The sequence below is a fragment of the Ascaphus truei genome, chromosome 9, assembly GCF_040206685.1.
Source record: "Ascaphus truei isolate aAscTru1 chromosome 9, aAscTru1.hap1, whole genome shotgun sequence".
Lineage (NCBI taxonomy): Eukaryota > Metazoa > Chordata > Amphibia > Anura > Ascaphidae > Ascaphus > Ascaphus truei.
The window spans coordinates 7830644-7857306 of NC_134491.1; the positions used below are offsets into that span (position 1 = coordinate 7830644).

At 47.4% G+C, this 26663-nt stretch overlaps 2 protein-coding genes across 9 annotated transcripts in view; one reads left to right on the forward strand and one right to left on the reverse strand.

Moving 5' to 3' along the window:
• Positions 1-1079: 1079 nt before the first annotated feature.
• On the reverse strand, positions 1080-22566 carry EXD2 (exonuclease 3'-5' domain containing 2). 8 transcript variants are annotated; one of them, XM_075613283.1, is made up of 12 exons: positions 21560-22169; positions 21352-21442; positions 17719-18420; positions 17308-17412; positions 9171-9522; positions 8491-8747; positions 7236-7362; positions 6120-6409; positions 4434-4540; positions 3885-4020; positions 3375-3731; positions 1080-2435 (listed from the first exon to the last, which is right to left on the reverse strand). In XM_075613283.1, exons 5-12 carry the CDS (start codon positions 9507-9509, stop codon positions 2219-2221), a joined length of 1830 nt encoding a protein of 609 aa, XP_075469398.1. In that variant the 5' UTR covers positions 9510-9522; positions 17308-17412; positions 17719-18420; positions 21352-21442; positions 21560-22169; the 3' UTR covers positions 1080-2218. The 8 variants fall into 8 exon arrangements, with proteins under 8 accessions (XP_075469398.1, XP_075469399.1, XP_075469397.1 ...); XM_075613284.1 differs by lacking the exon at positions 17719-18420; XM_075613282.1 differs by lacking the exon at positions 17719-18420 and having other exon boundaries at positions 17308-17423.
• Positions 21492-26663, forward strand: part of DCAF5 (DDB1 and CUL4 associated factor 5) — a 58925-nt gene continuing 53753 nt past the window's right edge. Inside the window, exons 1-2 of the mRNA XM_075613278.1 lie at positions 21492-21542; positions 21988-22354. Of these exons, the coding sequence (XP_075469393.1) occupies positions 22147-22354 (208 nt within the window). The 5' untranslated portion in view covers positions 21492-21542; positions 21988-22146. The remainder of the gene's footprint in view (positions 21543-21987; positions 22355-26663) is intronic.

Here is a 26663-nt window from a genome sequence, read left to right on the forward strand (position 1 = left end):
CTGTTAGTGCACAATGAAGAGCCACTACATACATTTACACACAATATTCTTTTGCTTGCACCTGGCATTACTTCTTCCCAAAACTGGCTCTGCATGTTTGTGTAGCATGTACAAATGTTAAACCCAAGGGAAGCTCAATAACATTAGGGCTTCGTCAGACCACACATTAAATGGACAGGTTCATCCACCATATCAGGGAAACACTACTAAATGTATGTTTCTATTCCACGTTAATACTAAAGAAATATTTGAGGCTGCGTTATTACACAAGGGGCTGAATGTTCCAGGGCATACCACGAGCTGTGTTATTTTATTACCACTGATAATGTGTCTTGAAGCAATAATCCACCCTTACTAGGCCCCCTTTCTTTTTTTTTTGTTACCGTATTCAAATTGGGTTGGGGGGGGGGGGGAGGAGGGGGAAAGCAGCCATTTTATCTCCTAGAGGGAGATTTTACCAGATAACATCACCAACCCAGTATCTTGCCGCTGTTCAGCTCCGGAGATCCCTCATTTCCCAAAGATGGGATGGCCGCTTTAAGAGGCAGAATTCAGTTACAGCACTGAGCTTTGAGATACGATTTGGGGTGTAAGTTCCAGGGCAAAGCATTTGTTATTGGTCCAAGTGCTTAAAACTGCACTTTTACTGGAACAGAAGACCATATTATATAAGCTACACGATTTATGTTCAACATTTTATAGGTTTATTGTAAATAAACCTAGAGACCCTTTTTATAGCAGCAAGGTTCTGCTTTTCTCAGCCCTTTGGGTTGTTGAAGTCAGATGGTATTGTTTTCTAACATGTATAACTAATCAAAGAACAACTGGGCTCAGAAATCAGACGGGAATGTGTTGGTGACGTAAAAGTTACTCTTTGGACTGTGACACCACACACTGGCAAAAAGACAAACGCACACTCCCACATATCCTTATTGTAGACGCTGTGTAACCCAGTTCGAGTGCGTGAGGCAAGGAGGGAAGCACGTCAATTTACTGACGAGCATGTACTGTATGCACAGAAAATGTAACACAACCCTCAAGGAACACACACACACACACACACACTAAATGACAAGAAGTAAAACCCATGACAGCCTTTAATTTTTGGGAGCAAAATATGCATCAACAGATCGCATGTTCGGAAATAGCAACGTAAAAAAAAAAAAAAAAAAAGATAAGTTGCAGGATTTATGCAGCATGTTCAAGAAAACTCAGAACAAGAGTTCATAACGGATTACAGGCTTTTCTGCAGCATTCACGGTATTCTTCTGCTCTACAAAAGGTTAAGTACCCAACATCTTTACCATAAGATCAAGTATAAAAGCACTACAGATAAACTACACAGTTCTTACTTTAAAGTTACCAAAAATCGAGTTAAACCTTTTATGAAGTGTGTGTGACTGCACCTGCGATTCTTCCAACTTCAGATAAATCGGACTTGTTCATACCCATAAAGATACCCATGAATTTTGGAGACATTTTAGTCAAAATAAATCAAACAATTAAGATTGTAATGTTGAACCTTTTATGCATTTGTAAGGATCATTTGGCACAGCTCTAGGAGAGTCGGAACCATTGAGACATTCTCCACAAAAATATTATAAATTAAATGAGTCACATGGGAGAATATCCAATAAAAATAAAATTCATAAGAAACCAACCTAGGAACTGTACACAATCCTACATAATGACATGCCAGGTGTCACTGATTTCCCGTGCATTGTCTGCATCCTCTCTACTTCCACACAATAAATGGTTTGATCCGTCTCCAGAGACCTGCAGAGTATAGGAGGGCTGTGAGCAAGGAGAATAGCGCCACATTGTGATAGATCTCGGAACATGGGATACAAAGAAGGCTTCTCCATCCCTCCTACAAAATCTAGGAAACAGGAGAATGCAGCTGGTCCTCCAAGTCATTAAAAAGGGGGCCTTCAGATCTCACTGTATATGCACACATGCAACCCTAGTATTATTAGGAGAACATAAATAAATACGTCAAAAACAAAAATATCTTCAATTACAGGAAAGAGTTAAAAAGATGGAAATCCTCCTTTTCCCCACAAAGCTGGGTTAAAGAATCCAAATTGTTCTGATAAAATTGAAGTTACATTATCGCGAGAGCCCTTACGCCACCAATCTCTCCAGAGCTGCTGGTGGGGCTCAGGTACATTTATGATCTTTGCCATAATCTCTCAAGAGCGCAAAGTGGCAGACTGTCCTAGCACAGGTGGACGGGCAAGTCATCTCCGTACTTCCTGATGAGCTTGCTGTGATTGTGGTCCACTGACCACTGTTGCGGGAGGTGTTTGGGCTGCATGGTGTCCAGGAAATGCTGCCGCCACCGTCTCTCCAGCTCCATGAGGGACTTCAACCCACTATTGGCAAAGCTCTGCACCACTTTCAACCCATGGGGCTTGAATGTCTCATTGAAAACTCTGCAGCAATTAAAAGAAGGAGAGCACAGGGCAACTGAGTTTAGCTGGGCCGTCATGTGGCTTCAACAGAGACAGAATACCTTTAAAAAGGCTGGATTTTACGATGTCACCATTAAACAAACGTTTTATGGTGCAAGTATGTAGCTGTGTGGGTGTGTGATTTTTTTTTCTTTATAAAGCACTTGATCAGCAAGTAATGACCTCATAATATCCATTTTGTCTCACTTATGACCCACAAAGTAACCCATAGAATATCCCAAAATAAGACATCGCCCTGACGGCTGTGAATGTTGATGCCCTCCTTCCATTGCACCTGGCACCTCCCGATCGCCTTGAATAGGTGTCTCCTCCCCCCAGTGTACGTGACTTATCCCTTCGGTATACGTGGTGCCCCTTTTGTGTATGTGGCTCTCCACACCTATGTATGTGGCACCACCCATCCTCTTCCTGCTGTGTGTACGTTTCTCAACCCTCCAGTGTATATGGCTGGCCTTGCTCCTCGACCTGTGCACGTGGCTGGCCCATCTGTGGATGTGACACTGTGTACATGACTACCGCTGCCCACCGCCCATGTACCGTCCTCTTCCCTGTGTATGTGACTGCCCCCTCCTCCTACGTACATGACGTGACATTTAATATAGTTTGAACTCTGTGGACATGTCTTTTTTTTTTTTAACCTCATCAACAATGGAACTCCCCACCCTTCTCATTCTCTCCCCTCTTGTGCATCCCACGTGACTCAAGCCTCCTGTGTCTGCGGCTCCCCCTGTCTTGTGTCTGCGGCTCCCCACCCTCCTGTATATGTGTGTCTCCTCTCCCTCCACCGGTGTACGTGACTTCCCTCATCCTTCTTCCTCGCCCTCCTGTCTACTTCTCCCCCCTCGTCCTGTGTACATAGCTCTCCCCCATGCTCTTCCTCCCCCCTCCTAAGGTCCTCACCTGGTCTCCAGGTTTGCTGCTTCTTGCAGTGTCTCTGCAGTGATGTTCTCTGTGCTGTAGAAAGCTTTGATTATGGTCAGCAGCTCCTCCCTGCGCTGCTCGGGGAGTCCGCCTGCATTCAGTAGAGCCCTAGCCCCAGAGCGCACCTGCCTGCGAACGGGATCTTCCAGCAGACGCACACCCTCCTCACAGCCATTGGGGGCGCTGAACTCACCGGCCAGCTGCTGCTTCAGGCTAGTGTCATAATAGTTAGACACGGCATGGCAGGACGTGCAGAGAAGCAGCACATCGTGGGAGTTGTGATCCTTCATCTGGATAGGGAAGTGACGCCGGTACTCATGTGGGACAATATTCTTCCTGCAGATACACAGTGAGGGGACAGAGAGTAGCATAGTGGTAAAAATGCTGCTCTATGAAATGGGAGAATCCCAGTGTCACCTCCTAGTGGCCGTAGCTCTGAATCGCAGCCCGGGCAGGGCTGTGGCCTTCATATCCCGGCCCTGCTCTCACCGTATATACGACTCTCTCTTGCCGCACACCACACAAAGATTCTCCTTCACCGTCAGATAATAATCTATGCTGGACTCTGGGCGGCCGGATGGCTCAAATCGCAGCTTAACGATGAGTGGATCACTGCTCATCATCTCTACAATGAGAAGCCAACCAGGAGCTCAGCAGAGGTGAAAACAGAGAGGCATGAAGTGATAAACTAAGGGAAGAGGAGAGAGGGAGTCTCAAGCATGAGAGGAAGGAGAGATGGGAAATGCGAGGAAGGAGAGATGGGAAATGAGAGGAAGGAGAGATGGGAAATGAGAGGAAAGCATGAGGAAAGGTGGAGTAACAGAAGAGGGAAGGAGTGAAATACTCACAGTCCCCTAACCAGGTGCAGTGCGAATGTGGACCAGTCTGTCACACTCCTTGCTGAGGCCTGTCTATACTGGAGTAAGACCGGGAACTGGATGGACGCAGACACTATTGGGCCTCATTTGGATGCATTTTTTTTAATGCAGCCTGGCAGGAATCACCTTTATACAAACTGTTTGGACTAACAGCACTCACCCCCAATGCCTTTATCCAGATACCACTGGGCTTTCTTCCTATCACAAGTACACAGGGGCTGCCCATCAGGGGCATGCAGAAAGCAGTTATCGTACAGCGGTGACTTCCTGAGGGTAATACAAGAACACGTCATGAATCTCTCCCAGAACTGGTGTGTGGGCGTGCATATTTATGCATATGCAGTATTATTTTTCTATATGTACACACAGCACTTTTAAGAATTAGCAAGACAGTACAGGGAGATCAGTAATACACAAGTTTTACAAGTGCTTTAAAGAGGAAGTTAAACAAGTAGGATTAAGGAGTCCCTGTCCATCAGTACTTAAGATACAAAGTAACTGGTTTGCAATGGTGGCATATTCGGTGATATTCTGCATTATTAATAGGTAAAGTTAAGCTTGCTATATCTGTATACTGTATAACATGGACTGCACTCTACCTAGTAGTACTATACATATCAGTCAAACACATGTCTGTGTTCAACTCAAGACTCTTATTCTAAATGTGAAAAATGTAAACAATATATATACTGTACACTTGGAGAAAGTCGAGTACTCAGTCCTCCTTTAAGGCCGGGTTCCTCGGGTTTTCATGGTCCAGTCAGGGGACCGCCAACAACATGCAAAAAAATGGGGGGGGGGGGGGGTGGAGGGGGGAAGAGGACAAGTACAATTCTTGCTTTAGTATAAATGCAGATTTGCTGGCCACAAGCCTGAATTCTCACTTATATATTGAATAATGCATTGAAAGGGACCGTTGGATCAGATCTTAGTATGGAGTATGATCTAGAGTCAGACAAGAGGTGGTGTGCCTCTTGGACATAATCTATCCTATTTGAGGACAACTCCCCCCTTGTGCGCTTCACCAATTCTACGTTATGGTTTAGAGCCAAAATCTTCACCTTTAGACACATTAGAGTTGTATTTATTTTTGCAATTGTCACATATGGATTTGAACTCCTGCTCGAATAGATTATACAACACTAAATGCTAAAATTAGATTATTATGAATTTAAATGTATATTCTATAGTACTATTAATAGTGTCCTACCAAGTTAAATTATGCTATAAAGCAATCAATAATAGAGGTATAAAGCATTGACTTTTGAAGCAGCCACCCCACCCTGACGAAGCTTGGTTTGCCGAGCGAAACGCGTAAGGTTCGCTAGGTGGCGCCGCTACCCTTTACCAGAGGAGACCCGAAGTTTTTTTTGGAGAAGTTGGCAAATCGGCAGTTATTGACGCGCAACACGTGACGTCAGACGCTGTAACTCCGCTGTGACAGAGATCCCGGCAGTGCAGAGAGAAGTGAGGACGCCAGGATCCCGGCATCAGCAGCGTTCTACAGGCGCCGCCTAAACGAACTTCCCCACATCTTTACAGCGGCAACAGTTTACATCCATACCACTGTGTAACCTCTGATGCCGCATTATTCAAACTCAATATGTGAGAATTGGGGCTTGTGGCCATAATACAAATCTGAATTTATACTAAAGCAAGAATTGCGCTTGTCCTCTTTTAAACTTTTTTGATATAAATATCAGTGTTCTATCATATAAACATCACATGGACTAACGCGTTTCAGGATGTGACAAGGTCTCAGCAATCACAGGACATCAGAGCTGTGAATCGATGCTGCATTGAGTTATTTCAACCTCGTACAATATACACGCTGTGCATCAGATACCTTGCCGAGTAGCCCACACCAAGTGCCTTCCTCTTGTTTCTCCGGGGATCTTTGCCTTGTGAGCCCTGCGCTGTCTGCTCGCTGGCCCATACTCTCCGCTTATGTGATTCTCCGTTTCCCTCTTCATTCAAGGTGCAGCTCCCTTTCCCTTTGAAGGGAATGTCGATAAGCCCCTGGCACTTTGCCAGCAATGATTGCCAGGAGCAGGGCGGATCCGGGGAGGGGAAGAACCCCAGCAAGTGCAGGAAAAGGGCAACTGACACCTGTGCATCCCTTGCAGCATAAGAGACCTGCAAATATTCACCATGAATTGTAACTCTCTGACAAGCTGTCACATAAATGCTGAGAACCATGAAACCTTGCTAGGGCTTTGGTCCCGCTGCGTCCGGCGGCGCGCGTGGCAGCAGGCCACCAGCCCCTTTCCTCCAGTCTGGAGGTCCCCGCTGGCTCCTTCCGACGTGGCTGACTGCGTGCTGCGACGCGTCAGCCGGCCGATGCTGGAAGCTCCTAGTGATTTGCAGCTCTGACGCGTCACGTGGTGCGGCAGTCAGCCAATGAGGGAAGGAGGCGGCTTGGGAGGGGAGCAGGGAAGGAGCTGCGGGGGAAAAGTGTGTGTGTGTGTATATGTATGTATGTGTTGTTGGGGGGGGGGGGGGGGGAAACGGCACCACGGTCTCATCTCAGACCTGGCAAAGTTTTTGACCGTCAAACCACACTCCCCCCCCCTCCCTACAGACCGCATATAGCGGTCAAGTGCCTCTCAACGCGCCGCCTGTCTGCAGTGCGGGCGCGTGGTCTGAGGCAGCGGGACCTTAGCCTAGGACAACCTCCCAAAGACCCTGTAATGGGCAGAAAGAGGCGAGAACATCTTTCACATTGGGGGAATTCATCACAGACTCCTCTAATCCATGTAGAAACTCTGATAAGATTAACAAAGCGTCCCTGTATATAAACTGCAAATAAACCTTGAAGATAATACTGCAATTCTAAATCTGTATTATGATTAAACAGAGACAGTAGTGCTGTGTGTGCTGTGTGTGCTGTGTGTGCGTGCTGCCTGAGCGAAGAGGGTTATATACAATTCTGAGCTTAACAGTGAGCAGAGACAATCCACACCTGATCTTGAGAGAATTCCTCTGCTTCCCAGTTACTGCATCGAAGGTGAAGTGACTTTTCCAAGGGGCAGCATAAAAGTGTCTCGGAGAGAGATTTCAGGCTCAAGCAATTATGAAATAGGTCCCTCCTATGAATAAAAATGTTTAATATCTAAATTAGAGATTACAATGTGTTAATAGAAATGTATAGATTGAAGACATCAAACCTGATCAATAGTGCTGTAGTAAAAATGTATTATGTATCCATTGATAATTGTTCAAAACAGATAAACAGATATTTTCTGGTATACAAGAACGTGACAACCCCCCTCCACTGTATGGAGTACTGTAATGATAGAGAACATTTGAATACAATACAGTCACACAGACCTGTCTGAATGGTTCTGGTAAAATATGTACTCTTAATCCAATGGAAATGGCTGTAGGATAAATAGTTTACACCCCAAATTAAAAAAAGCCCCTTTCATATATTGATTTAGTGTATGTCATATCTAAATCTCGGTCAGCTTAACAATTGGAACATGTTCCTGCTGCTCAGCGATACTTAGGCACGTTCTATAGTGCCGGGCGCGGAATTTCAGTTGGCTGACGTCAGTCAGCCATTCTATAGAAGGGCCGCACGCGCGCACGGCAGGGAGAGGGGAGCCGACAGACAGCGGCGAAGATGAAGAAATTCATCTTTTCGCGCCGCTGCCTGCGCTCAAATGTATGTATGTATGTGTGTGTATGTATGGATATGTGCATGTATGGATATGTGTGTGGTATATATAGATATATATAATTGCAGAAGTTTAAAAAAAAAAAAAAAAAAAAAAAAAACTTAATTTTTTTTTTAAGAAAAAAATCTATCTAGGACTTACTTTCACTCACACAACCCATGCACACACATATACTCACAGATACATACACATGCACACACATATACTCACACATGCACACACATATATACATATACACAGATATACCGTACCTGCAGCTCCCGGCACTATATAAAGGAAAAGCATGCGGCATGTGCACACATAGGAACGCACGGCCGCATCCTGTATATAACAGGCCTTATTAGACCAGACACACAAGTCTTTGGAGGAGCAGTGGCAGCTTTGTGTGATCCTGGACACAAAAGGTAAAGTTGTGTCTCAGCTCTCCTGATTAGATGCTCCTTATGCAAAAATTGTTATGACATGTAGTGCGTTTTGAAGACTGTACAATAAGAACCTCAGTAATATACATACATACATACATACATACATACATACCTTTGTCTCATGGCCAGGTACCGGATATCTACATTTCCTTTCACAGAAAGGCCATAGTCACATAGCAGCTTGGAGGCATCTTCCCAGCACCCCACTCCAACCTTCAGAATGCTGCCATCTGCCAGGAGGTCCAACAGAGTCTTTGGGATGGTCCTGCCAGAGCCAACCAATCTGGGCAAACGAACCAGGACACACAAACCGCTGTAAGAAGCCATCTGCAGGAGGGAGACTGGGTTCGCCTTTCCATCAACAGATACCTGGACAAGGCAAAGACAGTACTTGGTGGAGTGAACCTTATCATGGAGAAAAAGCTGCCTTACACGAGATAGAAAACAACTCACTGAGGACGGAGGAAACCGTATTAAACAGCTGCCCCAAGGACTGTGCACAGGTTCCTCTTTGTATCAATCCTACGCACCCAATGACCAACGTGCAGTAGGACTTGGAGGTCCTAAGTACCACTACTCTTATTTACAAAATTATAGCTCCAGTATCTTTCAAAAGCAAAAGGGATCTATTCGTTTAAAAATAAAAAGTTATTTTTGTTGATAGCGTATAAATATTATATAAAAGTTTATAAAGGGAGTCTAAAAAGTTTTGCCCAATCTTTAATAGATTTTAAAGGTCTAAAAATCAGACACAATGAACCTACTTTAAGGAACGGAGATCACTGTACGCACCCATTCACAGTCCATTCCAAGGACAGGGCAAGCTGCTAGCTCTTTCTGTATCAACGGCCAAACTATCTCCCATTCATCAGTTCCAGAGACTATTACAGCTTCTGCTGCCAGTATCTTCTCTACCACGGAAATGTCGGCGTATTCCAACACCGAGGGTTCTTTGGCGTTTGTGCCGGAGAGCAGTCTGCTATTGTCCCTTCTGACAATTGTGTTTCTTTGGTCGCCTGCAGCACACTGCTGTCTCCTCCGATGTTTAATGAACTTCCACAGAACGAGAGACCCCACTGTTGTACCCACCAAAGTTGCGATACTGAGAGTTATCACTGTGTGACTGGGCATTTTGTTGCATTACCTGCCAAGAAAGGAGTAAAAAGCAATACTCAGTATTTCAATTAGAACAATATGGGACTATATGGATGAAGATGATGGCAACATTTTTGGGTGTGTTAGTTTTAGTGCTAAAGTCATACAAACCTTTATCACTAATATTAGTAAATAGTGTCCTATTTATAATAGCCATACTGCGAAAACATGACATTATATAACCTATATGAAACAACCGGGCAGTGTAAATAAAATGTTGCTTGATATATAGCAACTTAATTCTCGCTAACACTATTAGAAAAACAGGATACATATGTAATAAAAAATAAAAAAACTAACAGGGAAAAATATTGCAAAAAATGGAGAAAAAAAATAAATAAACCTATATACCGATTTAGAACAAAAAAAAAACAATAAACCCACTCACGTGGTATCAGATCAAATCAATCAGATTGAGGATAAACCTCCTGAACCAGGTAACGGATTATCAGCAGGATCAAGGTTTACCTCATAAAAACAAGAGAACAAAATAGTGCAAAAATGCTTTATAATACAGGCATACCCCGCTTTAAGTACACTCACTTTAAGTACACTCGCGAGTAAGTACATATCGCCCAATAGGCAAACGGCAGCTCACGCATGCGCCTGTCAGCACGTCCTGAACAGCAATACCGGCTCCCTACCGGCACCGAAGCTGTGCGCAAGCGGGGAGACTATAGAGCCTGTTACACATGCGTTATTTACATCAGTTATGCACGTATATAACGATTGCAGTACAGTACATGCATCGATAAGTGGGAAAAAAGGTAGTGCTTCACTTTAAGTACATTTTCGCTTTACATACATGCTCCGGTCCCATTGCGTACGTTAATGCGGGGTATGCCTGTATATAAAAAAAAACACGCAAGTGAAAATACACTCACAAAGTAGGCTTAAAATAAGCAGTGATACCAACGAGGGTCCAGGAGCAGTGCTGGAGACGTCGTAACCAGAGTACACAGAGCTGGATGTCAGAGGTGAAGAGACTAAGGACTGCACTCCAGATACATCAATGCCCTACGCGTTTCGTCCTTCACGGAGTTCCTCAGATTGCCCCTATAGCTTTTTGCATTGTTGCACTATTTTTCCTGTTTTTTTTTTTTTTTAATTACATATGCATCCTATTTTTCTTGTATGTATGCAAGACGATTTGGAAATGTCTTACCACTTCGGAGCATCACTAATTCATACAGTTTTATTGTCATTTTTTTTTTATGGCGTCCACTTTCACAAATGTGTTGTTGATTCGCTTCACTTTGTTCTTTTTTTCGTTTTTTGTTTTTATCGTTGAAAATTTTTATTGGGTTTTCCATAACAAAACATATTACATTTCAACAAGACTACAAAATACCAGTTTACAGTGATTACAATATTTCTTTACATTTAGCAGTGCACTAAACCAGTAAATAATATATTAAAATTACATATACTTTAGACAATGACAAACAAAAAATGAAAATGAAATTTTAAAAATCGATGAATCAGTTCTATCTGCAGTGCATCATTTCCCTCTGTATCTTTCCCCCCCGTACCCACAGTTCCTGTTGTTTCTATGCTATAGGTCCTAACCTTATCTAGGGATAACAGACATTAGATATGTTATTCTTTTCCCCCCTCATCACCTTCTGTGCCTCTCACGTACCAGACTTCTTAGTAAATACCATGACGTTCGGCCATCATCAACCTCTCTGTCCCTGTCTGGTAACATTTCAATAAAGGGATCCCATTTTTTAAATAGTGTTTCCGTTTTTAGCTCTTTATTAGTTTTGGCTTCCATTTTATCGCACATGAATAATTGTGTTAAATATTTGTTTCGAATCTCCATGTTAGGGGGTATATCCTTTATCCATTGTGACATTACATTATTGGCAGCCAGAAAAAACTATTTCTATGAATTTAGGTATTCTTACCACGTTATTCATGATCTTCCATTCCTCCAAGTTGCCAAATATAAAAGAAAATGGTTCTTTCACCATGGTTATTTTAACATTCTGCTGTATATAAGGCCTCGGCCATGTTTGCTGCTTGCTTGCGGAAGCGTGCTGACACGCGCTCCCGCTCAGCACTGAGCCCCTACAGCCGCAATTAGAGCGGCTTTAGTAGGGGCTCACCTGCGCTTCCGCGCGCTTGCGAAAGCGCAGGTCTTAGGGGAATTTAAAATTCCCCCGCTTGCCGGCGAGACAGGCCGGTCACGTGAGCAGTTCGCCCAATGAGGGCGAACCAGCTCCGTGACGTCACTGGCCCGCCCCCGGCCAGTGACACGCCCGCCCCTGGCGCTGGCGGCGCGTGCGGTAAGCAACCGCAAGGCCAGGGAAAGCACCCGCTTTCCCTGAGCCTCAGCGCGCCTCAGCGAGCAAGCAGGGAGCATGGACTCAGCCTAATCCAGCACTTGGTCCCAAAAATGTGCAATCGTGGGGGAGTCCCATAAGTAGTGTTTTAGGTCTGCTTTAGGATCTTGGCACTTTGGACATTTATTCCAGGATTTGTCTGTAGTCTTGTAACTTATGTTAAAAGCACAATATGCCCGGTGTGTCAGTTTTAGTTGCATCTCTCTCCACGCTTCTGATATGATACGTTTTCTAGTTCTATCTAAACCAGTAAGTATTACATCAAGTTCCGTTATTTCCTTGAAATCTTTGTTCCAGGGCACAAGATAGATAGATATAGATATCTCTCTCTGATAGTGTATCTATTCTCTCTGGAAAGACTAAAAAAAAAATTATCAAATATATTATTTGACAATACATCCCTTTTATAGTTCGCCAGATTTACAATAAAGTGTCACCCGTGCATACGAATAACCATGTGAACTAGGTATCTCCCACTTTTCCTTTAATTCCTCAAAAAGGTAAGGAGCCTTTCCTGGTCTTCCTTTATCAAATGTCCTATACACCCTTGACTTCCCACAAATGAAAGGATGTCTGATTTTGGCCTGGGAGGAAGTTTGCATTTCCCTTAATAGGCAGAAATGTAGAGATTGTGTATGATAATCCCATATTCGACCTTATTGTCTTCCATGCTGCGCAAGTGTCTCTTACCAATATATTATCTTTGATCTCTCGCGGTAATGCTCCCCACTTTGTATGTATTATCTCTTAGATTCATAGGCCACACCTGCTGCTGCTCTCTCTCGCTCTCTAAATTTGAGTGGAAACTTTTCCCCAAATTGTACTTTTTGATATCGGGGAAAGAGTCCCCCTGATTCTCTGCATAGTTGTAGTTTTTTTAATGCTATTCTGGGTCACGCTCCTCTCCAAATGCACCTACTAAATGCTCTATTTAATTCTTAGGTATCTGTGTGATTTATTAGTAATGGTAACATTTGTATGGGGTAGAGAATTCTAGCAAAGATGACCATTTTGATCAGTTGGCATCTCCCTGACCGGTTCAGAGGGAGGTTCTCCCACCCTTCCAGTTCCTTTATTACCTTCTGAAAAATATTCTTAAACTTGTCTACATAGTTTACCCACGTCCGCTGCAATATTAATACCTAGATATTTGATAGATTTCCTTGTCCTTTTAAAGGGTAACTTCTCATCCCATGTTACATCATGGTTATTTGTCAGGATTAATATTTCTGTTTTTGTAACATTAACTTTGAACCCTGAGAATTTACCAAATTCCCCAATAGCTTTAAATATGTTGGGCAACACCTCCTCAGGATTAGACACTAGGAGCAGCAGATTGTCCACAAATAGAGCTAAATTTAGCCTCATACTTCCCCATGTTGATTCCCTTGAAACTTTCCATACTTCCTCAGATATTCGGCCAAAGGCTCGATAACCAAATTAAAGAGCAACGGTGACAGAGGGCACCCTTGTCTCATACCGCTGTATAATTTAAACTCGGGAGACAGTAACCCCGCTTCCATTATTTTAGCTTTTCGATCTGCGTACATTGATTGTATTATCCTAAGGAAAGGTCCCTCAATCCCCACTTTTTGCAGTACCTGGAACAGATACTTCCAGCTTACATTATCAAAAGCCTTTTCGGCGTCTATTGATATTATATTATTTTTGTTATTTTCTATATTAGATTTGGTCCAGTTTACGGCAGCTATAACTTTTCTAATATTCTTTACTGGATGTCTCCCCTTTACAAATCCAGACTGATCTGATGGATCAATTTTGGTAGGATTGATGCTAGCCTCTCTGCTAAAAATTGAGAGGATCTTGGTGTCTTGATGTAATAATGAAATTGGTCTATATGGTTCTGGATTTAGTGGGTTTTTCCCTTTCTTGTGAAGAATCCTTATGAAAGTCATCTAGCCTGTTTCTAAGTATTCTTCAGTTTTTAATAGATCTTTGAACGCTTCCTTAAGTGGTAGACCTATTTCCGCACTTAAGATTTTATAGAATTCTGCCCCAAACACATCGGGACCTGGTGCTTTGCCATTTTAAATGTTTTTTTTTTTTTTTAAATCGACTGATATTTCTTCTATGGAAATTGGCTCATTTAATCTTTGTTGATCTTCCCTTGTTAATTTAGGCAACTGTAATTTTCCCATTAAATCCTCCATTACCTCTGCGTTTTCCTCACTCTTTCCATGTCATTTTTTAAATGCTAAAGATATTTCTTTGGGTTTAGTTGAGATTTCCCCATTAGCTTTCTGTATTTTCGTTATATGTTTAGATGTGTAGTTCCTGACTAAATTCCCCAAAACACACACACACACACACACACACACACACACACTAAAGTCTCTATATTGCATTTTTTTTTTACTTCCTTTCTCTGCAGCCATATCTCGCATATATCCTTTTTTTTAAATTATTCATCTTTTGTGGCCAAAGATGGTTTTAGTTTAAAGCTCCTGTATGCTTCCCTCAGCTCGTCACTCGCTTTCCTGAATTGCATGTCTATCTCCTTCCTTGTTGTATTTGAAAAGGCCATTATTTCTCCCCTTAGCACCGCCTTTGCGGTTTCCCAATACAATTTTTTCTTCTTTTGGTGGGCATTGTTATTGTCCTTGAATTGGTACCATTTGTTTAGTAGGAGAGCTTTAAACTCCTCATTGTGATATAAATGTGAAGGGAACCTCCATATCCTATCGTTGTGCTCTTTATGCCCAACATTTAGCCCTATCCATACTAAAGCTTGGTCAGAAATCAAGATTTTTTCAATGGGAGCCATAGCCAGGTTAGGGATTAGATGGTCACTTATTATTGTATTGTATGTCTTTATTTATATAGCGCCATTAATGTACATAGCGCTTCACAGTAGTAATACACATGGTAATCAAATAAATAACAGATAATATAAATAACAGATCATGGGAATAAGTGCTTTAGACATAAAAGTAACATTAAGGAAGAGGAGTCCCTGCCCCGAGGAGCTTACAGTCTAATTGGTAGGTAGGGAGAACGTAGAGACACAGTATGAGGGAATTCTGGTAAGTGCGTCTGCAGGGGGCCAAGCTTTATATCATGTGTCCAGTATTATCCACAGTGCTATTCATATGCTTGTTTAAGCAGGTGTGTTTTAAGATGGGTCTTAAAGGTGGATAGAGAGGGTGCTAGTCGGGTACTGAGGGGAAGGGCATTCCAGAGGTGTGGGGCAGTCAGTGAAAAAGGTTTAAGGCGGGAGAGGGCTTTAGATACAAAGGGGGTAGTAAGAAGACATCCTTGAGAAGAACGCAAGAGTCTGGATGGTGCATAACGAGAAATTAGGGCTGAGATGTAAGGAGGGACAGCAGAGTGTAAAGCTTTAAAAGTGAGAAGAATGGAGTGTGAGATGCGGGATTTGATCGGAAGCCAGGAAGATGCGGGATTTGATCGGAAGCCAGGAGAGTGATTTCATGAGGGGAGATGCTGAGACAGATCTAGGAAAGAGTAGCGTAACTCTGACAGCAGCGTTTAGGATAGATTGTAGGGGAGACAGGTGAGAGGCCGGAAGGCCGGATAGCAGGAGGTTACAGTAATCAAGACGGGAGAGAATGAGGGCCTGAGTCAGAGTTTTAGCAGTCGAGCAACAGAGGAAAGGGTGTATCTGTTATATTGCGGAGGGAAAAGCGACAGGTTTTAGAAATGTTTTGAACGTGAGGGGCGAATGTGAGAGTCGAGTGTGACCCCTAGGCAGCGTGCTTGGGCTACTGGGTGAATGATCGTAGTTCCAACAGTAATGTGGAAGGAGGTAGTAGGGCCAGGTTTGGGAGGAAGTATGAGGAGCTCTGTTTTAGCCATGTTGAGTTTAAGGCAGCAGAGGGCCATCCAGGATGATATAGCAGAGAGACATTCAGAAACGTTGGTTTGTATAGCAGGTGTAAGGTCGGGTGTTGAAAAGTATATTTGTGTGTCGTCAGCATAGAGGTGATAATTAACCCCAAAAGATGTTATTAGGTCACCTAGAGAGAGTGTGTACAGAGAAAAGAGAAGAGGTCCCAGGACAGAGCCCTGGGGTACCCCCACAGAGAGATCAATAGAGGAGGAGGTGTTAGCAGAAGAGACACTGAAAGTACGATGGTAGAGGTAGGATGAGATCCAGTATAGAGCTTTGTTCCGAATACCAAGAGTATGGAGAATGTGAAGGAGAAGAGGGTGGTCCACAGTGTCAAATGCTGCAGAGAGGTCGAGTAATATGAGCAGAGTGTAATCACCTCTGTCTTTGGCAGCGTGGAGGTCGTCAGTTATTTTAGTGAGGACTGTTTCCGTGGAGTGAGCAGTGCGGAAGTCACATTGAAGAGGGTCTAGGAGAGAATAGGTGTTGAGAAAATAGAGCAAGCGAGAGAATACAAGACGCTCAAGGAGTTTAGAGGCAAAAGGCAGGAGGGAGACAGGTCGATAGTTAGAAAGACAGGTAGGGTCAAGCTTTCTGTTTTTGAGTAATGGTATGACTGTTGCATGTTTGAAGGAGGATGGAAAGGTTCCAGAGCAGAGGGAGGAGTTAAAAATGTGTGTGAGCGTAGGGATTATAGTAGGAGCAAGAGGTTTTAGGAGATGGGAGGGAATGGGGTCAAGAGGGCAAGTGGTAGAGGGAGAAGAGGCGATCAACAGCGACACATCCTCCTCTGAGACAGTGGAAAAAGAGTAAAGGAATGCAGGAGGAGAGTTAAGAAGAGGTGTAGGATGGGAGGAAGAAACAGAGGGGATGTTCTGACGTATGGATTCCACCTTTTCCTTTTATTAAAAAATGATCTATTCTTGAAAAGATATTATGAGGATGGGAGAAAGAGTACTCCCTCTATATGGGATTTAGTAACCTCCAGCAGTCCGTCACCCCTAGCGCTTCCCGCGGAGTCTTAATACTCTTCTGTCCTGGATTTAGTCCCATCTGTTGTATATTTTGCCCTGATTTGTCTAACAATGGATCTTGAGCTACGTTAAAATCTCCGCCCACTATAGTACTGTTACTTTTGTCTATCAATATTTTTTCCCACCATGCTCTGGAAAAAACTCTGGCTATTTTCATTGGGGCCATATAGATTATTATAAATGTTTAATTCTGTTTTGTGTATTTTTACTCTGCATTGCACCAGTCTCCCCGTTGTGTCCCCAGAGGAAGTTATTATTTCCAGGGGCAATGCTTTATTGATTAGCATTGCTACACCTCCCTTCTTTCCCACTGCTGGGGAATAAATACATTCTCCCATCCAGTCCCGCTTAAGTTTTTTACTTTCGTCTTCATTCAGGTGGGTTTTCTGAACAAGTGCAATATCTGGCCTTAATTTTCTGAGGCGTCTAAGAATTTTGTTTCTTTTTATTGGAGAATGTATGCCCTTTATGTTCCAAGAGACTATTTTTCATGTAGATTTTACTGTGCGTTTGTGATTATATACTTGCGGTTCTCCTGCTGCCTTTGTGGGTATCTTACTCTCTTCTACAGCACACCGTGCATTCAGTCCTCGTATTACTTTTGCTGCTGATGACCTTAATTCCATGAACTGAAACACATCTGACAATAATATAACATAACACACACACATACAAAGAAAAAACATTAACATCACTTGTCCCCTTTTCCCCAGGAGCAGCTCCTGCCTCCCATCCTATTGCGATACTTCACTCCTCCCGCTCCGCCATATAATATATATCCTTTAATTTATGCCTGACTAATAAGGTTTTGGCTTTTCTAACCACTTGTTAGGCTTTATTAACCTGTTACACCCCTTACCGCTTCCTTATATAAACATATGTAACTGCTGCTTGTATTAGCATAACTTTTTTTTATAACGAGTTAGTTAAAGCACCTAGCTTGGGCTTGAACTTTGCACTTCCCCAATGCCTGTTAACAAGGCAATTCTAGTCCACTCTACTCCACAAACTTTTTTCCTCCGTCAATCTTATCTCAGGATACGCCAAGAAGTACTCTTAGTCCTTTGCACCATTCCAAGTCCTCAAGATACTTTTAAAGTCCTGGCGCTCTCTTCCTCTGCGTCGTTTTGCGCTCTTGCTGGCCTCGCTCCTTTTGGGGCTTTCGTCGTTTCTTCCGTTGCTCCTATATTTGCCCCAGAGCCTTTATCTTGTGCCTTTGCTTCGGGTCTCTGTAAGATCTTTTCCGCTTCCTCTGCCGTGTTGCACACTCTTGTTCCTGCCTCCGTGGAGACTCTCAGCGTGGCAGGGTAGCTTAGTGTACATTTTTTGAAGCCCTAAAAGAGAGCGCTGCACACCTTGCTGAGTTCCCTCCTTTTATCTGACACCGCTGCGGAATTATCTTGGAATAACAGGATCATGTGTCCCTCAAATATTTCTCCATGATCTATTTTCCAGATCATCCATTTTTTCCTCCAGGGACGGATTCTTTCTTTTTAAAGTCTGCATTTCTAGTTGCAGTGCTGCAGAGTTCTCCTCCAGGTCACTATTTTCAGCCTCCCCTATTCTCTGCACGCTGCTCCATGAGGTCAGCAGACATCTTGGATTTTTCTTTTGAAGTGAAACTTCTTTAGTGGCACCTACCACATGAGCAAAATTCAGTGGCAGTGAATGGAGTTGATGGGAACGTTAGTCAGTGGTGACGGAAGTAATGTCACTGCTGGCAGAAGAGGCCGTCAGCAACATTCACTGCCACTGCATTTTGCCAGCTTCCACCAGCAGGAGTCAGGGGAGACACACGCCGCCAAACAACCCTCCCGCTCCCCCAGTGAGCCGCCGCCGCGCAACTCCCCCCAGTGAGCCCCCGCCGCCGCCGCGCAACTCCCTCCAGTGAGACCCCGCCGCCGCCGCGCAACTCCCCCCAGTGAGCCCCCGCCACCGCGCAACTCCCCCCAGTGAGCCGCCGCCGCGCAACTCCCCCCAGTGAGCCCCCGCCACCGCGCAACACCCCCCAGTGAGCCGCCGCCACCGCGCAACTCCCCCCAGTGAGCCCCCGCCACCGCGCAACTCCCCCCAGTGAGCCCCCGCCACCGCGCAACTCCCCCCCGTGAGCCGCCGCCGCGCAACACCCCCCAGTGAGCCGCCGCCGCGCAACTCCCCCCAGTGAGCCCCCGCCACCGCGCAACTCCCCCCAGTGAGCCCCCGCCACCGCGCAACTCCCCCCAGTGAGCCGCCGCCGCGCAACACCCCCCAGTGAGCCGCCGCCGCGCAACTCCCCCCAGTGAGCCCCCGCCGCCGCGCAACTCCCCCCAGTGAGCCGCCGCCGCCGCGCAACTCCCCCCAGTGAGCCGCCGCCGCCGCGCAACTCCCCCCAGTGAGCCGCCGTCGCCGCGCAACTCCCCCCAGTGAGCCGCCGCTGTGCAACTCCCCCCAGTGAGCCCCCGCCACCGCGCAACTCCCCCCAGTGAGCCGCCGCCGCGCAACACCCCCCAGTGAGCCGCCGCCGCGCAACTCCCCCCAGTGAGCCGCCGCCGCGCAACACCCCCCAGTGAGCCGCCGCCGCACAACTCCCCCCAGTGAGCCGCCGCCGCCGCGCAACTCCCCCCAGTGAGCCGCCGCCGCTGCGCAACTCCCCCCAGTGAGCCGCCGCGCAACTCCCCCCAGTGAGCCGCCGTCGCCGCGCAACTCCCCCCAGTGAGCCGCCGCTGTGCAACTCCCCCCAGTGAGCCCCCGCCACCGCGCAACTCCCCCCAGTGAGCCGCCGCCGCGCAACACCCCCCAGTGAGCCGCCGCCGCGCAACTCCCCCCAGTGAGCCGCCGCTGTGCAACTCCCCCCAGTGAGCCGCCGCTGTGCAACTCCCCCCAGTGAGCCGCCGCTGTGCAACTCCCCCCAGTGAGCCGCCGCTGTGCAACTCCCCCCAGTGAGCCGCCGCCGCTGTGCAACTCCCACCAGTGAGCCGCCGCGCAACTCCCCCCAGTGAGCCGCCGCCGCTGTGCAACTCCCCCCAGTGAGCCGCCGCCGCTGTGCAACTCCCCCCAGTGAGCCGCCGCTGCGCAACCAAGCCGCCGACAGTGAACAGCCGCGCAACCCACCCCCCCAGTGAACCGACGCACAACCCACTCCCCCAGTGAACGGCCGCACAACCCACTCCCCCAGTGAACCGCCGCACAACCCACTCCACCAAAGAGCCGCCGCCACGCAACATCCCCCCAGTGAGCCACCGCGCAACCCCCTCCCCCCCAGTGAGCCCCTGCCACGCAACCACCCCCTCCCACCCGTGAGCCACCGAACGCCCCCGTGTCCCCGCTCCAACAGAAGGCAGCACCAGGGCACAGCTCTGCCGGGGGAGAGAGTGGGGGCTGCAGACAGGCACTTCCGCCGGAGGGAGGAAGGGAGAGAACACACACACACAAGGAATTCAGCTACTATAAATATACAGGTGCACATAGCTAAAACACACGTTCTCAGTAAGACTTCTTTGCGTTTTGGCAATGAAATTGTGTTTTGATTATTAATGAAAAACATCACCATTACAAACACAATTTCTGTGATAAGATAAAGAAGTTTCACTTAAAATGTGCGTGAACAACACACACAATTTTTTTCTTCTTCTCTGCCTTCTCAGGACGTTGCTGCTGCTTTGGAGGCATCTTAGATTTTTTTCAGAAATATATTTTTCCACCCAGCTCACTTGGGACCCTTTCCTCTCTCCTTGCCTGTCACTTTTTTTCAGATTAGTTCTGTTTTGGGTGGTTACTAGCTGGGTTTCTGCAGAGCTCAGCACTCACTTTGCCCAGTACCAAAACAGAACCCCCCTTTATTTTTGTGGGGTAATCTGACTTTAAAATGCTAAGGAGCCTCTCATCTATCTTAGCTCTACACCTCTGGTGCCCCTTTGTGTGTACAGATTATTGCCTTTTTGGCAATTTAAATATCACTCTAAATTCAAGTGAAATGTGCGCTTGAATCCCAATCACTTCGGGCCAACACAACTTTTTAACAAGTTATTTACCTAGCACCAAAAAGGTGATTACATTTAGCCCTTTCATGTCGCTCCCCTGCTGAAGAGGTGAATGAAGAAGCAGAAAATAATAATAAATAAGCGCTCATTTAAACAATACATTTACAATACTCCCCCCCCCCCCCCTCAAAACCACTTCATCCTACAGCACAAATATACAAATAAAAATATTACTTGTGAGCACATTCACGTCTTAGACAGGTCTGCAACCCTGCTTTTCACCATTATCACCTAACATACATTGCTTCCACTGCAACCTGCAGTAAATAATGTGTGTATATATGTGTGTACACACACACACACACACACACACACACACACACACACACACACACACACACAGTATTTGTACTAAAGGTGGGTTTTCAACCACCACCCGTGTACGCTTTATTTCTCATGTATAGGGGCAATAACATATCCCATAGCAGGCAGCAGTTTCCCCACTGAATGTCATGTTTAATGCTTTAAATCTAAACACGCCACACATAAAGAATTTCACAGCCTTGCATACTGTGCAAGAACTTGCCGAATAACCCCGTTGATCGTTACCTGTTTGCTCTCAGCACACACTCTACTTCCGCCTCCCATACACCGCGCTGAAACGCACGCATGCGTTCCAACATCCGTGATGTTCCTTTTCCTGGAAAACCAAAAAATACGTCACATACATTTGTCTCCCATAGCGGCTGCCATATTGTACGGAAAGTGGCTTGTAGCCGACAGCTGTTTAAGTACCTCAGGTCCGATCTTCACTCACCTCTTAACCCGTACAGCGCTGGAGGATCAGACAGCAGCCCCCAGCACTGCCCGGGTTAAACATCGTATGGGGGTTTCTACATTACAAGCACACACAGTGTTTATACATTCCCCCCCCCCCCCCCACACACACAGGGGGTTATATACTGTTTAGTTTGTGTATACCAATGTATCGCAACTATTACACATGAAATCAATGGTATATCGCATTTTCAGACCCATATATCAGTCCAGGTAGTTCGATTTAATATGGAATCCCAATGTGACAGGGGAGTGCTACTGTGTATATAAGATTGGTATTTATTATAGTGCACTGTAACACGCAGCAGGGCCTGATCGTGTGCGCATTGTATCAGCACGGAAAGTAAGTGTGACTCACACTCACTCACCCCCTCTCTCACTCTCTCACTCACTCACTCCTCTCTCTAGCTGCCCCGGTGAGAGGATCAGGGGGAGGAAGCTCTGGATCAGCTGAGAGAGGAGGAGCCGGGTTCAGCCCCGCAAGTTCAGCCTAAACAGCTCGATGCCTGTGTGCGTGAGCGGGGCTCGGGTCACTCAGGGTCCGGCCTGTGTTTGGGACCTGGCACCATGAGGAGGGACAGTGGCTGTGGCATGAGGTCCGTGCTGGGATTTCTGTCCCGGAGAGGCCTGCACGGAGACCCCCTGCTGAAGGAGGACTTCCAGAGGAGGAGGCTGCAGGCCTGCAGCAACCTCTACAACAAGGACCTGCTGGGCCACTTCGGCTGTGTCAATGCTATTGAGTTCTCCAACAACGGGGGCCACATGCTGGTGTCAGGCAAGTCACGGCCTGCACCCCAAAAATCCCCCCTCACCCAGTGCCAGCACCCCAACCCACGCACCATCGCTGCCTGCACGCCGCAAACATCCCCCAGTATTAGCGCCCCACAAAATATCCCTACCTCCGGCACCCCCCCCCCTCCCCAAAAACGCCCTTTAATAATAATGCCTGCATTGTAAAATTACCCCTCAGTGCCAGAACCCCAATAACCTCCCGTCACTGGAACAGGTAAGGTTCAGCCCTCTCCCCACTTACAGTTTGCACAACAAATCCCTCCCCCCTCCTGTCAGCACCATAAAGCGTTCCGACATTGGCACTCAATCCTAACTACCCAACTTCCCACCACAACTCACACATAATACCCACCACACACAACCACCTACCCCTCCCCATTATACCCACCACATACAACCACCTACCCTTCCCCCATAATACCCACCACACACAACCACCTACCCTTCCCCATAATACCCACCACACACAACCACCTACCCTTCCCCATAATACCCACCACACACAACCACCTACCCTTCCCCATAATACCCACCACACACAACCACCTACCCTTCCCCCATAATACCCACCACACACAACCACCTACCCTTCCCCATAATACCCACCACACACAACCACCTACCCTTCCCCATAATACCCACCACACAAAATCACCTACCCTTCCCCATAATACCCACCACACACAACCACATACCCTTCCCCATAATACCCACCGCACACAGAACCACCTACCCTTCCCCATAATACCCACAGCACACAGAACCACCTACCCTTCCCCATAATACCCACAGCACACAGAACCACCTACCCTTCCCCATAATACCCACCGCACACAGAACCACCTACCCTTCCCCATAATACCCACCGCACACAGAACCACCTACCCTTCCCCATAATACCCACCGCACACAGAACCACCTACCCTTCCCCATAATACCCACCGCACACAGAACCACCTACCCTTCCCCATAATACCCACCGCACACAGAACCACCTACCCTTCCCCATAATACCCACCGCACACAGAACCACCTACCCTTCCCCATAATACCCACCGCACACAGAACCACCTACCCTTCCCCATAATACCCACCGCACACAGAACCACCTACCCTTCCCCATAATACCCAAAGCACACAGAACCACCTACCCTTCCCCCTTAATACCTACCGCACACTGAACCACCTACCCTTCCCCCTTAATACCTACCACACACAAAACTACCTACCCTTCCCCATAATACCCACCGCACACAGAACCACCTACCTTTCCCCCATAATACCCACAACACACTGAACCACCTACCCTTTAAGTCACCACACATTGAACCCCCTTACCTCTCCCTGGCAGAAGACCCTTAAAATGACAATTACCAAACCGTAAAGCCACTAATGTCACATATTAAAAGCTAGTCACTGTGGCATATAACATAGATAATGGGATAATGTAACCCCCCCCCTGTAATGTGAGCTGGGGCAGGTGTCCTACCCCGCCCCCCCCCCCCGTAATGTGAGCTGGGGCAGGTGTCCTACCCCCCCCCCTGTAATGTGAGCTGGGGCAGGTGTCGTCATCCCCCCTTAATGTGAGCTGGGGCAGGTGTCGTACCCCCCCCCCCTCTTGTAATGGGAGCTGGGGCAGGTGTCCTCACCCCCCCTTAATGTGAGCTGGGGCAGGTGTCGTACCCCCCCCCCTCTTGTAATGTGAGCTGGGGCAGGTGTCGTACCCCCCCCCCCTCTTGTAATGGGAGCTGGGGCAGGTGTCCTCACCCCCCCTTAATGTGAGCTGGGGCAGGTGTCCTACCCCCCCCCCCCTTAATGTGAGCTGGGGCAGGTGTCCTACCCCCCCCCCCCCCTTAATGTGAGCTGGGGCAGGTGTCCTACCCCCCCCCCCCTCCCTTGTAATGTGAGCTGGGGCAGGTGTCCTACCCCCCCCCCCCCCCCCCTTGTAATATGAGCTGGGGCAGGTGTCCTACCCCCCCTGTAATGTGAGCTGGGGCAGGTGTCCAACCACCCCCTGTAATGTGAGCTGGGGCAGGTGTCCTACCCCCCCCCCCCCTGTAATGTGAGCTGCGGCAGGTATCCTACCCCCCCCCCCCTGTAATGTGAGCTTGGGCAGGTGTCCTACCCCCCCCCTGTAATGTGAGCTGGGGCAGGTGTCCTACCCCCCTCCCCTGTAATGTGAGCTGGGGCAGGTGTTTTACCCCCCCCCCTGTAATGTGAGCTGGGGCAGGTGTCCTACCCCCCTGTAATGTGAGCTGGGGCAGGTGTCCTACCCCCCTGTAATGTGAGCTGGGGCAGGTGTCCTACCCCCCTGTAATGTGAGCTGGGGCAGGTGTCCTACCCCCCTGTAATGTGAGCTGGGGCAGGTGTCCTACCCCCCTGTAATGTGAGCTGGGGCAGGTGTTCTACCCCCCTAAATGTGAGCTGGGGCAGGTGTTCTACCCCCCTTAATGTGAGCTGGGGCAGGTGTCCTACCCCCCCTGTAATGTGAGCTGGGGTAGGTGTCCTACCCCCCCCCCTGTAATGTGAGCTGGGGCAGGTGTCTTACCCCCCTCTATAATCTGAGCTGGGGCAGGTGTCCAATCCCCCCCCCTTCTAATGTGAGCTGGGGCAGGTGTCCTACCCCCCCCCCTGTAATGTGAGCTGAGGCAGGTGTCCTACCCCCCCCCCTGTAATGTGAGTTGGGCCAGGTGTTCTACCCCTGCTTAATGTGAGCTGGGGCAGGTGTCCTACCCACCCCCCTTAATGTGAGCTGGGGCAGGTGTCCTACCCCCTCCATAATGTGAGCTGGGGCAGGTGTCCTACCCCCTCCATAATGTGAGCTGGGGCAGGTGTCCTACCCCCTCCATAATGTGAGCTGGGGCAGGTAACCTACCCCCTCCATAATGTGAGCTGGGGCAGGTGTCCTACCCCCTCCATAATGTGAGCTGGGGCAGGTGTCCTACCCCCCTGTAATGTGAGCTGGGGCAGGTGTCCTACCCCCCTGTAATGTGAGCTGGGGCAGGTGTCCTACCCCCCTTAATGTGAGCTGGGGCAGGTGTCCTACCCCCCTTAATGTGAGCTGGGGCAGGTGTCCTACCCCCCTTAATGTGAGCTGGGGCAGGTGTCCTACCCCCCTTAATGTGAGCTGGGGCAGGTGTCCTACCCCCCTTAATGTGAGCTGGGGCAGGTGTCCTACCCCCCTTAATGTGAGCTGGGGCAGGTGTCCTACCCCCCTTAATGTGAGCTGGGGCAGGTGTCCTACCCCCCTTAATGTGAGCTGGGGCAGGTGTCCTACCCCCCTTAATGTGAGCTGGGGCAGGTGTCCTACCCCCCTTAATGTGAGCTGGGGCAGGTGTCCTACCCCCCTTAATGTGAGCTGGGGCAGGTGTCCTACCCCCCTTAATGTGAGCTGGGGCAGGTGTCCTACCCCCCTTAATGTGAGCTGGGGCAGGTGTCCTACCCCTCTTAATGTGAGCTGGGGCAGGTGTCCTACCCCCCTTAATGTGAGCTGGGGCAGGTGTCCTACCCCCCTTAATGTGAGCTGGGGCAGGTGTCCTACCCCCCTTAATGTGAGCTGGGGCAGGTGTTCGACCCCTCTTAATGTGAGCTGGGGCAGGTGTCCTACCCCCCTTAATGTGAGCTGGGGCAGGTGTTCGACCCCTCTTAATGTGAGCTGGGGCAGGTGTCCTACCCCCCTTAATGTGAGCTGGGGCAGGTGTCCTACCCCCCTTAATGTGAGCTGGGGCAGGTGTCCTACCCCCCTTAATGTGAGCTGGGGCAGGTGTTTGACCCCTCTTAATGTGAGCTGGGGCTGGTGTTCTACCCCCCTTAATGTGAGCTGGGGCTGGTGTTCTACCCCCCTTACGAAATCTTAGCTAGGCCAAGCGCCCCACCGCTTCATATATATATAAAAAAAAAATTTTTTCAAATTCAAAACAAATATGTAACGGTTCAACGTTTTTTTTATTAGATAGATAGATATATATATATATATATATATATATATATAATTAGAAATGTACAACATAACTGAAATAAAAATACATTTAAATTGAGTAAATTAAATAAACAAAGTTACAACTAAAATAAGATACATCTTAATCGTGGTTGTGAGGTTGGACCTCCAGAGATATATAGGAACTGTCCCGGCCATCGACCCATTTGATACATGAAAGAGATGTGATTTTAATATAAAGTGACGGCTGCTTTAATTTGGCTTGAAAAGATTTTAATAAGGTTACACCTCTAAATTAGGTTTTGTATTGTTCCTCTAATCTCCAAGGCCAGAGGTATAGAGACACCAGGCATGC

Excerpts from the sequence above, each read along its gene's own strand:
- EXD2 (XM_075613281.1), bottom strand. The coding sequence starts at position 9,509 with ATGCCCAGTCACACAGTGATAACTCTCAGTATCGCAACTTTGGTGGGT. Across the intron at positions 6,410-7,235 it reads AGGAATTCTCTCAAGATCAG|GTCTCTTATGCTGCAAGGGA; the intron begins GTGTGGATTGTC and ends GAATATTTGCAG. Across the intron at positions 4,541-6,119 it reads GGTGTGGGCTACTCGGCAAG|GAAGTCACCGCTGTACGATA; the intron begins GTATCTGATGCA and ends TATTACCCTCAG.